Below are 15,000 nucleotides of genomic sequence, written 5' to 3' on the forward strand. Positions count from 1 at the left end.
TAATTGATTAAATGTTTATTAATATAATTTTGAACTTTTGAATTTTTTAAATTTTTATAACATAATATATTTTCAAATAAATGATTAGTATTTATTTTTATATATTAATATATTGATCTATTCCCTTATCAAACATTCAAAAATGTTTAATTAAAATATTTTATTCCTCTAAATGCTATCTCTAATATTTAAACAAGTTGATAGACTGATTTTTTCACCTTTGTCCTAAGGATAAACCACATTAATTGGTTTGAAACGTCAACCAACATCTTGAAATATGATTAATCTAAAAACTTTATCAAATTTAAATAACTTAATTTCATTAAACCTTATTTATGTTTTAGTCGGTAGTGATATAGATATAAAAGTTCCAATAGGACGAGGACTATTGTTCCCTAACATTGGATTTAAGTAAACTTTTGGGCCTCGCTTGATTTATCACTAGCAATTGCAGTGACTTAGTGGATGTTCAAGAGCTCAATGTATTTATTATTTGCAACTACAATGACTTAATGGATGTTTAACAACTGAATGTAGGTGGTTCATATGGTTCTTTATGGACGTTATTGTTATGTTGACATCATTTTTTAGGAACAAAGTTTTGAGAGGGTTTATAGAGATTGATAATTATTACACAATAAGTTTAGAATTAATTGAATACATAAAAATAAAATCAAAATATTTAAAACAATAAATTAATTTTTTAATATTAATTTTATATATTGTAATCTAATTGTTAAACAAATAAAAAAGTAATTTGTTATAAAAAGAATCAGATTAATTATATTTTAATTATATATTTGGTTCGTAGGAGATAGAAGATAGAGCACACAAAGAGGATTTGTGTATTGTGGTAGCCCACCGAACATAGGCCATACTTTTTTGTACTCAGAAACATTTTCTATTGATAGAAAGAGAGCAAAGAAACTTCACCTTCCAACTGGTTCTTTCTCTCGAAAGGATTTGCGAGGTCATATCTTCTATCAAATGTGTGTGAGGTTTTATTTCACTTTTCTCTATTTTATATATAATTTAATTCACATATATATGTTATCAATAGTAATCTACAAATCTATAAATCTAAAGAGAAATAAAATTGTGATAGTGTAGAATTTCAAAATTTTAATATAATTTTATTTGATATGTTGTGACGAATTGTCCAGTGAAATATCCATGGAAATTTACAGATAATATTGGTATCAGAAAAGTTTTCTTTGGTTATATTGTGGATATAATTAGGGGATCTATATCAGCTGGGCCAAAAGTCCTAAAACCCTAATCATGGTCAATGAATCTATTAATAACCCTTGTGATCCTGCAGACGTGAGAGGGTTTTTGTAGCTAGAACAAAAAGTCATGAATATAAATCGTAACATAAATCTCAATATGATGGTCCTAAGCAATAAGCCTAAGATATTCTAAGAATATGGGGGTTCTAATGAAAGGACGAATTAGAGGGGAGATCAAGTGATCGAGAAGAAATGGAGAACCAATCGAAGAAATGACCAAAAAAAGATAAAACCTAGTTTGATTTCCATGAGTCATTCACAATGCTTATTCAAAATGGAAGTGAAGGTTCATATCAATTTGTACAAGGGCTAGATCAACGCTCTGAAGCTAAATCATTGGTTGAAGCAACGACATGTGTATTTTAGTGTTCATCATATAGATGAGGAAGAAAATATTTCATTTATGCAGCTGAATTTAGAGGGTCATTCCCTAACTTTGTGGGAAATCCACATAGATACCTTGAGGTTGGAGGGAGAGCCTCCAATGAATAAGTGGGAGGACTTCAAAACCATCATAAATCCACAATTTTACCCTATTAGGTATGTAAAGGATGAGTGGACTTGTGTCATTACTTCAGCAAAAAGTAGCGGCAAAGCATGTAGGAGTACACCACAGAGTTCAAAAAGATGGCCATAATCCTAGGTATCTGCCCAAAGAACCCAAATTTACTCCTCAAGTATTTGGGGGCTCGACATATTCATTTTCTTAAACAAGTGATGTTTTTCAATTCCATATCGATGGACAAGGCATGTGTATAGGCATATTACCTGGAGAACATAAGACAAAAGAAAGTTAAATCAAGTGGATTGAAGTAAAAGGACCAACAATGTGCTTAAAAGGAAGGGAAGAAGAAGCATAAGGGGAAAAGATAAAAATAGGTACCCATGACACATCAGTGTAAATATCACAACAACCACTGCAACATTGACAGTCATATAGAGTAGAAGTATTGGAAGTTGCATCCAAAGCTTAAACGCAAGAACAAAACGAAAGACAATAATAAGAAGAATCGCATGGCCACTAATTCAAGCAACCAAGTTGAAAGTAGGTTAGATGAGGATAAGAAGATAATATATACATCAGTGCAAAAGGAGGTGAATTTGAGTAGCCTTTAGCAACAGGAAGAGAAAGAAATGACCAAACTCTTTCATATAAAGATATAGGTAAAGAAGACAAAGATTTATGTTATGTTTGACTCAAGATTGCAGGCAAATCTCATTGTAGTAACGTTGTTCAAGAAGTTGGGGTTGAAATTTCATGATCATCCAAGTCCATATCCATTGGGATGGGTAAATAAAGATGCAGAGTTGAAGGTAAAAAAATAGTGTAAAATTAGATTTGTTATTAATGTTGATTATATTGATGAAGTAGAAATTTTATTGTTCCCGTTTATCTATGTAGAGTCATGTTTCAGAGTCCCTACATGTATATACGAGATTCAATATTCATGTGGAGAGCCAACCAATATCAACTCGTAAAGGATGGAAAATCATTCACCATCAACATGCACAAAAGAAAGTAAAAAAATTCACTGGTAAGTTTCAACCAAGCTAAGAAATTGGCGAGTTCTAGCAAGAAGTATGTTTTATTGTTTTAAAGTGAAAATTAGTATGTAGAAGAATCAGTAAGAGGTAGGGAACCCCTCGAGGGTGTACTAAGAAATAGAAACAAAAACTCAAAGAGTTGCTACATTCATATAGGGACGTGTTCTAGGAGCCTAAAGGGTTACCATCTACGAGGGAAGTAGAGCATGGGATCTAGTTGTTTCCGAACTCCCCATTGTCAAACATTGGGTTGTACAAACAGTAATTTTATAGAAGTAAGTGAGATTAAGAAACAATTGCAATAGCTACTAGAACAAGGTATCATTTTACCAATTACATCACCATGTGGGTCACCCATTGTCATTGTGCCAAAGAAGGTTGGGAATTGGCAAATGTGTATAGATTACAAGGCATTGAAAAATTCATGCTCAAGAACAAGTACCCCCTTCCCAAGAAAGATGATCTATTGGATCAGTTACAACAAGAAAAATACTTCACTAAGATGGAATTTAAATTTTGGATACCACTGGGTTTGAGTCAGAGAAGAAGATACATGGATGACCACCTTCAAAACCAGGAAATTTTTGTATGTGTGGTTATTCATGCCATTTGGCCTATGTAATGCACGATCTATGTTTATGAGATTAATGAATGATGTACTGTGCCCTTTTATAGATTCATTTGTTATTTCCTATTTTGATGATATATTGGTATACAATGCTCCCTAGGAGGAACACACATCAAATTTGATGCATAAGCACCAACTACTAGAAAACCTCAAGAAGAGTTTGGATAGTAGTATTTGGTGTATTTGGGGTATTTGATAGGCTCAGGAGAGCTGAAGATAGATCCTACCAAGATGGAGGCCATCATGAAATGGACGGTACCTACTAATGTTTCTGAAGTTAGGAGTTTCATTGGGGTGACACAGTACCTAAGGAAATTCATAGCCTCATTTTTAGTAGTAGAAACACCACTCAACACTTGTAATGTCCCTGATTTTGTGAGTGTGGAAGTTACTAAGAAGTTTGTTTGATTTTGATGATATTAATTAAAAGGGGCCAGATATTATTTTTATTAGAAAAGAGAGGCAAATATTATCTTGGCAGAAAATAATATTTTATTATAAAATGGCAGAAAATAGTATTTTATTAGAAAAGGGGCGAAAAATATTATTTTATTAGAAAATGCGGCAAAAAGTCACTTAGTGCATAGTGGCCCCCACCAATAAAATAATATTAAGAAGGAGTCTAGAATCTTTGGGGAGAACTCATTGACATCTTATAAAAGGAGGATGCAGATCCTTTTACTATTCATTATATCTAATCATTTCTCATTGTTAGTCTTGAGGGTTTCAAGCAAAATCCTCACCCTAGTTTTGTTGGATCTCTTGCCACCCTAGATACCATTTCTGCTTCTTCGGTGGACAATACTGCCACCCTAGTCGTATCTTTTCCTAGTGCTTGTTTCTGAAGATTTAATCAAGTTGTTGTAGGGATTCTTTTACTCTTTGATTTTGCAAGGAAACATGGATTTTATTGTCTCGAGCGAGTTCGAAGTTCATTTGTGAAGAAGGTCGAGCTTCAGTGCTCAAGCCAAGGTTCTCAATACAAGCATTCTTCCTTAAGATTCCAGTCCATAAACATGTGTTCGAGTTGGTTGTTTGCACTTAGAATTGGAGGATGAGTTTGAGAGAGCATTTATAGTGATTATTATAGAGGAGGTTGAATTATAGTTCCTGTCATCACATAGGACTGGATTATTATTTTTCCTGGTGCCAAATTCCAATTTCCAGATATCATACTATTTGTCAAATCTTCTAAGGGCTGAATTCTTGATCACAAGGAGGGTTGAATTGTATTTTGTTATGTTACTAAGCTTCTCAAATTTCGAACGGTTGAATTGAATTTATCCTTTGCATCACAACATTTAGATTGTTGGAAATCACTTTCAGAATTTAAATACCAAGGAGGACGAGGACTTTCATTTATCTTGTGACCAAGAGTCTATAAGGAAGAATGCCAAACCATTTATGAGAGGAGGCCAAATTTCATAAGCCACCAACACCATAATTTTTCCATAGGGTGAGTAGATCCTTATGCACCAAAAATTGTGTAGAAATTATCTAAGAATATTCCAAAGGTTGTTTTGTCAAAGGAAGAGCCATATTCTTTAATATTTGTGACCAAGTTCCATGTACCAAAGCTTGAAGCATCATTCACCTAAATAGGTCGTGTTTTCCAAAGGAGAAGGACCTCTTTTTCATGCATTTACAACTAAGATTTAGATGAGAAGTTTATATAACTCCAGTGGTCTTATAATTATCTTGAGGTCACATTCCTTTCACATTTAGACCAAATTGAATTATCTTTGGAAAAGGAACCTTGTAGTAACCTATTTTAGGACAACAAAATTTACTCTCCAAGAGGTCGAATTGACCCTGAGCATAAAAGAGTAATTACCAAGTCATCAACATTAAAGTTTATAATCCGTATTAGCATGGAGCTTGTTCTAAGTGTTAGTCTTAAATGGCATTATAAACAATGAATTTTTCTCTCAATTAAAAAACATATTTTTGCCTCAGTTATTCACTGAATTTTTTCTTCAAAGTTTGCTATCAATTTGTTTAAAAAAGGTTTTGTGTTATCTATTGAAAGTATTTTCGAGAATAAGGACAAAAAATGTTTGTAGAAAGTTGCAAAGAAATTTTCAAATATTTTTGGAAACATTTGATTGAAGTTGTTTGGAATATTATAACCTTTCTTGAACTCTAGTTTGGGAACGTTATAATGGCATCAGAGCATGTTCTTGGATAGTTGGTGGGTTTGATGGGAATCTTTTGACTATGAATTGATGATTTCCAAATTCACCAACGAAAATAACCCACTCCATCCTTGAAAGATGAGGAAAAGTCAAGAACTAATAAAGGAACTTTTGCAGGTTATGCGGGGATATCAAAGGAATTTAACAACATTATTAAAGCATCCTAAATGGTTTATACCACCATTATCAATTGGGAAGAAAAGAGATGAGATCAAATATGAAGAAATGAACGACTTCTTGGATGTGCATGCATTGGTTCATGTTGAGGATGTGTGCAACGAGGTTGAAAAAAAAACTTTTAGCACTCCATTAGAACCATCCTATTGGGTTGATAACACTAGTAACTATGATTTAGATGTGTTGGCACGTAATCATGTCAAAGATTTGGATGCTGATACAATTTATCAAGAGTTAGGCATGGAGGGATACATAGAGGAGGTTGAATTTGGGAAGCATGGTGATGGTATCCATGAGTCCCATCATTCGGCAAGAAAGTTGAAGGTAGGTGAAGACATGATTGTTGCTTCCTTGAGGCATTTTGATGATACATAGGCAATGGTGGTAGATTATTGTTGGAGAAGTGCAATGACACATGATGGTTTGGCAAGAGAGCCTTCACTTGCAGATTTTCAAACTCTTAGGAAGGCATTGGTAGAGATGAAATCCAACTACCTACACCTCCTTTCAGAGAGATAACATACTTGTGCTTGTTGAGGAATATCATGATGCGCTAGTAGGGAAATAGGAGGAAGTTTATAGACTTACTCATGAGCTTGAGATTTCCTAAGAATCCCTTAAGAGCACTCAGATGGCCCTCCAAGAATTGAAGTTGTAGGGTGAGAAACTTGGTATGGATTTGAGTTCTTTGCATTCTTCATTCTCCATGGCAAATAGTCAGCTAACTAAAACCATTACATGAGAGGATTTTATGGCACACATGATTTGGTAGAGGAGCTTCCTATGATAGTTAAGCACAAGGAGCACCCAATTGAGTTGGCACTTACAGAGAGATTATTGACATTATGACTAATGTATTGTCCTTGATAGAAACCTAATTGATAAATATATATATATATATATATATATATATAATAGTATTATTATTATTATTATAATATATATATATATATGTAAAAGAAAATATTATAAAATTTAAATATTTTATGAATGAGTGTTTTTTAATAAAATTATGATAATGTCATGTAATTATATGAATATAGGAAAATATATAAAATGACAATAATTTAGAGGAGGAATATGACAATATTATACTAAAATGGAATATTATATTATAGTAATTTACAAATTATAAGAATTGGATTTTCTTTTTCAAAATTATAATATGATATTATCTATAAAGGTAAAAGAGAATATTATAAGATTATAATAATTTATTTTTTTATAATTAATTTTTTTTATAAAAATATAATAATATGCCCATAGGGAATAAATATTATAATAATATAATAATATATTCTATTATAGTATAATAATATGAGTAGAGGGAATAAATATTATAAAAGGTTAATATATCTTTTTAATAAATTTAAAATAATGAAAATAATTTTTCATTTATTTAATTTGAAATTATTTAACAATAAAATATTGAAATATTAAATTTATTTATATATTAATAATAAATTTTCATTTTTAAAATTTATTTAAAAATTAAATAATTATGAAGCATTTATGTTAGATTTTTAGAATTTTAATTTAATTATTAATAATGGTTAGGTAAATGGTAAAGATTCAATCTCCATGAAATATTTTAGAATATTCTTAATAGTTCATGCAGGAGCATCCAGCTCACAGTGATGAGGCAGAAAGGACTCCAACCAGGTTCACAAGCGAGGAACTGAACTGTTAAAGTTCTATTGGGAATAATTTTTCTTTTACTTTATTTTACAAGTCAGCAACAGTTAGATGTCTTTACTTTTCCAGTTTAGGATTACTGTAGTTTCATTGTTGATTAAAAGGTAGTTTATGTAATTAGGAGAAATAACTCTTAACTGTCCTACAAGTCTTGTAATGTCAAAATGATTATAGTTACGAATAGAAACAGAAGTTATGTAACTGTCTTTGTAACAGATAAAGACAAACTGTAAGCCTTAACTGAAGACAGAGGCTATAAAGCCAAAAATACATGTACTGGAAAAGAGTAAGTTCAGAAGAGAATAAGTTGAGTAAATTTACTAATAGAATTGTCAAGCATTCAAAACCAGAAAAGTACTGTCCATCAAAATTACTTTCTAAATTATTTTTTGATCTCTCATTCCTATGTTTTTCATCATTTAACATACCTTTGTATTATTATAAACTAAGCACACTGTCATGGCTATTGTACAAGTACGAGTTACAGTTAAATTGTAGACAAGCAGAGAGAATCTTAAATAAATTCCAGGCCACAAGACAAGCAGTCACGCTTACATACAAGCGCACAGCAATACAATTACGGATGAGCGAATACGTTCAACGCACAGCCACTAAATGAAAGACAAGCAAACAAATTGAATGCCCAGCAACGTAACCGAAAGACAAGCGAAGACATCACAGGTATCAATCACCATAACTTTCTTTCATTAAAAACGAATTTCATTTACATTGTCCAGAATAGCAATTCATAGCTAGAATCGATAGGGTCGAGTTCCCTCACATATACAGAGACCAACATAGTCACGGCGAGTGAAAATTCAACCAGAAATTACAATTATACAGGTCAAGCATAAAACCCTAGGTTAGGGTTTGAAACAGATTTGTAACAGGGTTACGTTGAAGCCACATTTCCACACATAGGACTCAACTCAGAACGACAACGGCAAACAGAGGACCACACAGTGACCGGACAACCAACTATTGGACGGGCCGTCCTTCGAACAGTGACCATATTCAACAGAACAGAACAAGTTGCAGGCCTACCAAAAGATACGCAACCAAATGTCGTTGAACACAGGGGTTTGCGCCGTCCAGGTCGCTTGAGAGGACCTGCAAGAACCAGGCGTGAATGAGTTCGAGCCACAGAAAAGCTCAGAGGGACGAAACCCTCTAAAATCTACATAAAGACTGATAACGAAAAAAAAAAAGAAAACCCTTACCTGGAGAACGCGAGAGGAGAAGCCATATTTTTGAAGCAGAGTACGCCACAGAGCAACTGAAGAGAGGAGGAACAATTTGGGGTTAGACCCAGAACGAGGAGCAAGTAAAAATTGAAGCATGGAGAAACATTTTACCTGTATCAAAAACTGAAGTCGCTTCCCGGATATTCCTGTGCTTGCAGCCACAGACAAGGCAGCGTTACCAGAAGGCGAAGGAACCCAGAAAACATTACCAACAACCAGAACCAGCTCAAACACCGTAAACTGCCCTAAAATTGCATTACAAAGCCGAAGGAACCATAGCACAGCGCACCCATCATTTTTCCATACGCAGAGCTCGCAAACCCTCGGAGCCAACAGAACGATAAATAGAGAAGAGTCGAGAAGGCACGTGAAGATTAGGGTTGTATAGTTTACCAAGGCAGGGTACTGTCACATTTACGTTTGCATTCAATGCACAGCTACCACAACTACAGAGCCGCGGAAAAGACAACAGTTCACCGCCACGTCAACGAACCAAATATCATATAAAGCGCAAAAGCTACGCCAAGTGGGCTGGGTCCCATCAGAGTGGTATCAGAGCAGTTTGAGTTGAAGAGATTTGGGAGAAATGGATATAGGTAGACGAGGACAAGGCAGAGGTGCCCGTAGAATGGCAGATGAGGCGTTAAGAGAAGAACTCAGAGTTCTTACTGCCCGATTGGAAGCAGTAGAGGCAGGCAGGAGGAGAGATCTAGAGTTAGGTGATGTGAGTGAAGAAGAAGTGGAAGTAGCGGCAGATGGGGCTGAAGGTGATTCACCAGAAGTGAAGTTATTGAAGTCTGTATTATTGTCAAATAGCAAACCAAAACCAGAATTACCAACCTACGATGGCAGTTTATCGATTGATGTTGTATTAGATTGGATTAGCGAGATGGACAAGTACTTTGAATGCGAGGAAATTAGTGAAGACCGTAGGGTCAAATTTGCAGCAACAAAGCTGAAAGGACACGCAACCCTGTGGTGGGACAGTGTCCAGAATGAGAGGAAGAGATTGAACAAACCTCCGATAAAGACTTGGACGAGGATGGTAGCTAAATTGAAGGGCAGATTTCTGCCAAGAGATTACCAAATTGCGTTACATAGGCAGGTTCAGAATTTGAGACAGAGGGGTCTGACGGTGAAAGAGTATACGGAGGAATTTTATCGAGTAAATTTGCGAGCAGGATACACAGAGGATACAGCAGAAAGGACAGCCAGATATGTAAATGGGCTGAGGATGGAGATTTTGGATGAAATAAGCATTTTGTCTCCCAACAATATGGAGGAGGCATACCAGAGCGCGGTCAAAGCAGAGGAAAAACTTAACCGGAGGCAGAATGCCCGGAGAGGACGAGGGTCTAACAGAGGAAGAGGCCAATCCTATGGCAGGGGCCGAACTGCCAGCAACAGTGAGGAAGCCAACAGTTCGAGAACTTCGGGAACAACAGAAAAAGGAGATGGAACGAGAGGTGGCAGATCGTTTCAGCGTGGTAGAGGAAATGGCCGTGGAAGGGGAGCTGGTTACCAGTGCTACAGATGCCACAAGTGGGGGCACCGCTCTTTTGAGTGCCCAGAAACAGATTCAACTGGACAGCGAGGCGCATATGTGGCGCAACCGGAGGAAGCAGCAGCACCTCCTCAAGAGGCAGAAAATGCCCCAGAAACAGGAGAAGCTTTAGTGCTGCATAAGGTGTTGTTGAAGCCAGTTGATGAGAGTATTGAGCAGACGCAACGGAAAGCTCTGTTCAGGACAGTTTGTAAATCGCAAGGTAAGTGCTGTAAAATGATAATTGACAGCGGAAGTACTGACAATTTGGTGTCAGTCGAGATGGTGGAGAAGTTAGGACTGAAGCGTCTGAAACACCCCAGTCCATATCGAGTTTCATGGCTACAGAAGGGACACCAGTTGCTGGTGGATGAGCAGAGTGAAGTGGAATTTCAGATAGGACGTTATAAGGACAAAATTATTTGCGACATTATGCCAATGGACGTATGCCACATCTTGTTGGGCAGACCTTGGCAATATGACAGAAAAGTGACACATGATGGGGTGTTGAACTGTTATAAGTTCGAAAAAGATGGGGTTAGGCATACCCTTGTGCCTATCAGGGAAGAGAAAGAGGCAGCTGAAGTAAATGAACCTAAGGCGTTGCTTATGAGCGGAAAACAATTTTTAAAGCAGGTTGAAAACAACGAGATGAATTATGCTGTAGTCAGAAAGACAAGGACAGTTTTGTTGCACACAGAAATCACAGATTTGCCTATAGAAATACAACAGATGTTGGAAGAGTTTACAGATATAGTAGTGGATGACTTGCGGGATAAGTTACCTCCCAAGCGGAGCATTAGTCACCATATTGATTTCATACTAGGAGCCAGCTTACCAAATAAGGCAGCTTATCGAATGAGCCCCAAGGATAATGAAGAAATCAAAAAACAGGTGCAGGAGTTATTGGACAAAGGATTGATCAGGGAGAGTTTGAGCCCATGTGCTGTACCAACAGTTCTCGCCCCCAAAAAGGGAGGAGAATGGCGGATGTGCACTGATTCCAGGGCCATCAATAAAATCACCATACGGTACAGGTTTCCGTTACCGCGTATGGATGATATGATGGACTGTCTGAGTGGGGCAGCTTACTTTTCTAAGATAGATTTAAAGAGCGGATATCACTAGATTCGGATACGTGAGGGAGATGAGTGGAAGACAGCTTTTAAAACCAATGAGGGCTTATATGAATGGCTGGTCATGCCGTTCGGGTTGAGCAATGCGCCCAACACCTTCATGAGACTCATGAATGAGATGCTAAAGGAATATATTGGGAAGTTTGTAATTGTTTATTTAGACGACATACTTATTTTTAGTAAGACACGAGAAGAACACTTCCGACATGTGCGTAAAGTGTTGGAGGAGCTACAGCAAAACAAGTTATTGATCAATTTGAAGAAATGTACGTTTTTGCAAAAAGAGTTAATTTATCTGGGATTTGTGATAGCGGAGAACGAATTAAAGATGGATCCGGAGAAAGTGACAGCAATCATAAATTGGTCGTCACCGAAGAATTTGTTTGAGGTACGTAGTTTCCACGGATTAGCGAGTTTTTACAGGAATTTTATTAAAAATTTCAGCGGAATTTGTGCTCCTATGTTGGAGACCATCAAAAAGGCCAGCCAACCTTTTCGATGGACAGAAGCAGCAGAAAAGAGCTTTCAGCTATTGAAAAAGAAGATAACAGAAAGACCGATTCTCAGGCTACCAGATTTTCAAAAATTATTTCAGGTACGTTGTGATGCTAGTGGAACGGCAATCGGGGCTATACTCAGTCAGGAGGACAGACCGGTGGCATTTTTCAGTGAAAAACTGAATGAGAGTAGGCAGAAGTACTCCTCGTATGACAATGAATTCTACGCAGTGGTACAGGCGCTAAGGCACTGGAGGCATTATTTGTTGGGGAACGAGTTCGTGCTGTTTTCAGATAATTCTGCATTACAATATGTAATGCAGCAACACAAACTTAATCATAAACATGCCAAATGGGTGGAGTACTTACAGAGTTTTAATTTTGTGCTGAAGCATATCAGCGGGCAAGCGAATAAGGTAGCCGACGCATTGAGCAGAAAAGCTTTACTATTGCAGGAAAGCACTGTACAGGTTTTGGGCTTTGAACATTTACGGGATCTTTATAAGACAGACACAGATTTCAGAGAAGCCTATGAGGCGTGCCAAAATCCTTTGATAAGAGGGAATAGTCCTTGGTTGGACTATAACATACAGGAGAAATTGCTTTTTAGGGGAGGACAACTGTGTATCCCCAGCTGTTCTATGAGGGAGAACATCATTCGTGAAAAACACAGTGGGGGTTTGGCTGGACACTTTGGTATTGACAAGACTTTGGAGCAACTTAGTCACTTCTATTTTTGGCCAAGAATGCGACGGGACGTACAACGTTTTGTGGCTAAGTGTAAGGTGTGTCAACTAGCGAAGGGGCATAGCCAGAACACAGGATTGTATACGCCATTGCCTATTCCAGGCAGACCTTGGGATTCAGTGAGTTTAGATTTCGTGTTGGGACTGCCAAAAACACAGAAAGGATATGATTCGGTAATGGTAGTGGTAGATCGTTTCTCGAAAATGGCACATTTTGTACCTTGTCGGAAAACTAGTGATGCCACTTACGTGGCCCACTTGTTTTTTAATGAGATTGTCAGATTACACGGGTTACCAACAACCATCCTATCAGACAGAGACGTGAAGTTCACGGGACATTTTTGGCATACCTTGTGGAAAAAGATGAACACCCAATTAAGCTACAGTTCTGCTTACCACCCGCAGACCGACGGGCAAACAGAAGTTGTGAACAGAAGTCTAGGAAATCTGTTACGCAGCTTAGTCGGAGAAAATTCTAGAATGTGGGACCGAGTGCTAGCGCAAGCAGAGTTTGCTTACAACGATTCGCTGAATCGTAGCACGGGTCTCAGTCCCTTCCAGATTCTTTATGTTATGCACCCTCGTGGAGTGCATGAGCTTCGGGATCTTGGTTTATAGGAACGACGGAGTGCGGATGGAGAAGATTTTGCAAATGCAATGAGGGATTTACACGAACAGGTGAAAGCAAAATTACAGGATAGCAGCTCGAAGTATAAGGGACATGCAGATTTGAGGAGAAGAGAAGTTCATTTTGAGGTAGGGGATGAAGTTCTGGTACACTTACGTAAGGAGCGATTCCCTAAAGGTACGTACAATAAACTGAAATACAAGAAGATAGGTCCTTGTAAGATCTTGCGGAAGTTTTCAGCGAATGCCTACGAAATACAACTACCACCTGGAGTAGGCATATCACCTATCTTCAATGTGGCAGATTTGTTTCCGTATACAGGCGATCTGTTGGAAGAGAAGAAGGATGAACCCGGACAATCCACGTGGAACACCCAGGAAGACGGAGAAAGTTGGAAGAAACAAATGCCTTATGTCCAACCTCCTGAGATCGAAAGCATCCTCGAAACTCAGGTAGTTAGGCGTACTCAGCGGAAAAATTATTTTCAGTACCTGGTCAAGTGGAAGAACCGTCCGATTGAGGACAGCTCATGGCTTGACGCCAGGCAGATTGAATGAACAGGGACATCAGTGGAGGAGCTCATGAACCGGATTCATGATCTTTTCTCACCCCGGGAGCCTGATGCAGGAGCATCCAGCTCACAGTGACGAGGCAGAAAGGACTCCAACCAGGTTCACAAGCGATGAACTGAACTGTTAAAGTTCTATTGGGAATAATTTTTCTTTTACTTTATTTTACAAATCAGCAACAGTTAGATGTCTTTACTTTTCCAGTTTAGGATTACTGTAGTTTCATTGTTGATTAAAAGGTAGTTTATGTAATTAGGAGAAATAACTCTTAACTGTCCTACAAGTCTTGTAATGTCAAAATGATTATAGTTACGGATAGAAACAAAAGTTATGTAACTGTCTTTGTAACAGAAAAAGACAAACTGTAAGCCTTAACTGAAGACAGAGGCTATAAAGCCAAAAATACATGTACTGGAAAAGAGTAAGTTCAGAAGAGAATAAGTTGAGTAAATTTACTAATAGAATTGTCAAGCATTCAAAACCAGAAAAGTACTGTCCATCAAAATTACTTTCTAAATTATTTGTTGATCTCTCATTCCTATGTTTTTCATCATTTAACAGACCTTTGTATTATTATAAACTAAGCACACTGTCATGGCTATTGTACAAGTACGAGTTACAGTTAAATTGTAGACAAGCAGAGAGAATCTTAAATAAATTCCAGGCCACAAGACAAGCAGTCACGCTTACATACAAGCGCACAACAATACAATTACGGATGAGCGAATATGTTCAACGCACAGCCACTAAATGAAAGACAAGCAAACAAATTGAATGCCCAGCAACGTAACCGAAAGACAAGCGAAGACATCACATGTATCAATCACCATAACTTTCTTTCATTAAAAACGAATTTCATTTACATTGTCCAGAATAGCAATTCATAGCTAGAATCGATAGGGTCGAGTTCCCTCACATATACAGAGACCAACATAGTCACGGCGAGTGAAAATTCAACCAGAAATTACAATTATACAGGTCAAGCATAAAACCCTAGGTTAGGGTTTGAAACAGATTTGTAATAGGGTTACGTTGAAGCCACATTTCCACACATAGGACTCAACTCAGAATGACAACGACAAACAGAGGACCACACAGTGACCGGACA

The 15,000-nt window shown here is 37.0% G+C and overlaps 1 protein-coding gene across 1 annotated transcript; it reads left to right on the forward strand.

Annotated features, from left to right (window-relative positions):
- Positions 1 to 9,401: 9,401 nt before the first annotated feature.
- LOC149200086 (uncharacterized) lies at positions 9,402 to 11,444 on the forward strand. Its single transcript, XM_089400844.1, has one exon. The coding sequence runs from the start codon at positions 9,402 to 9,404 to the stop codon at positions 11,442 to 11,444; it is 2,043 nt and encodes a 680-aa protein (XP_089256970.1).
- The last annotated feature ends 3,556 nt before the right edge of the window (positions 11,445 to 15,000 follow it).

Source organism: Pinus tabuliformis, chromosome 2_1 (genome assembly GCF_031772625.1).
Source record: "Pinus tabuliformis cultivar Carrire ecotype Pingquan chromosome 2_1, CPIR1, whole genome shotgun sequence".
In the NCBI taxonomy this organism is placed as follows: domain Eukaryota; kingdom Viridiplantae; phylum Streptophyta; class Pinopsida; order Pinales; family Pinaceae; genus Pinus; species Pinus tabuliformis.

Bases quoted from the DNA above. Each gene is read 5' to 3' on its own strand.
- LOC149200086 (XM_089400844.1), top strand. From the start codon at position 9,402: ATGGCAGATGAGGCGTTAAGAGAAGAACTCAGAGTTCTTACTGCCCGA.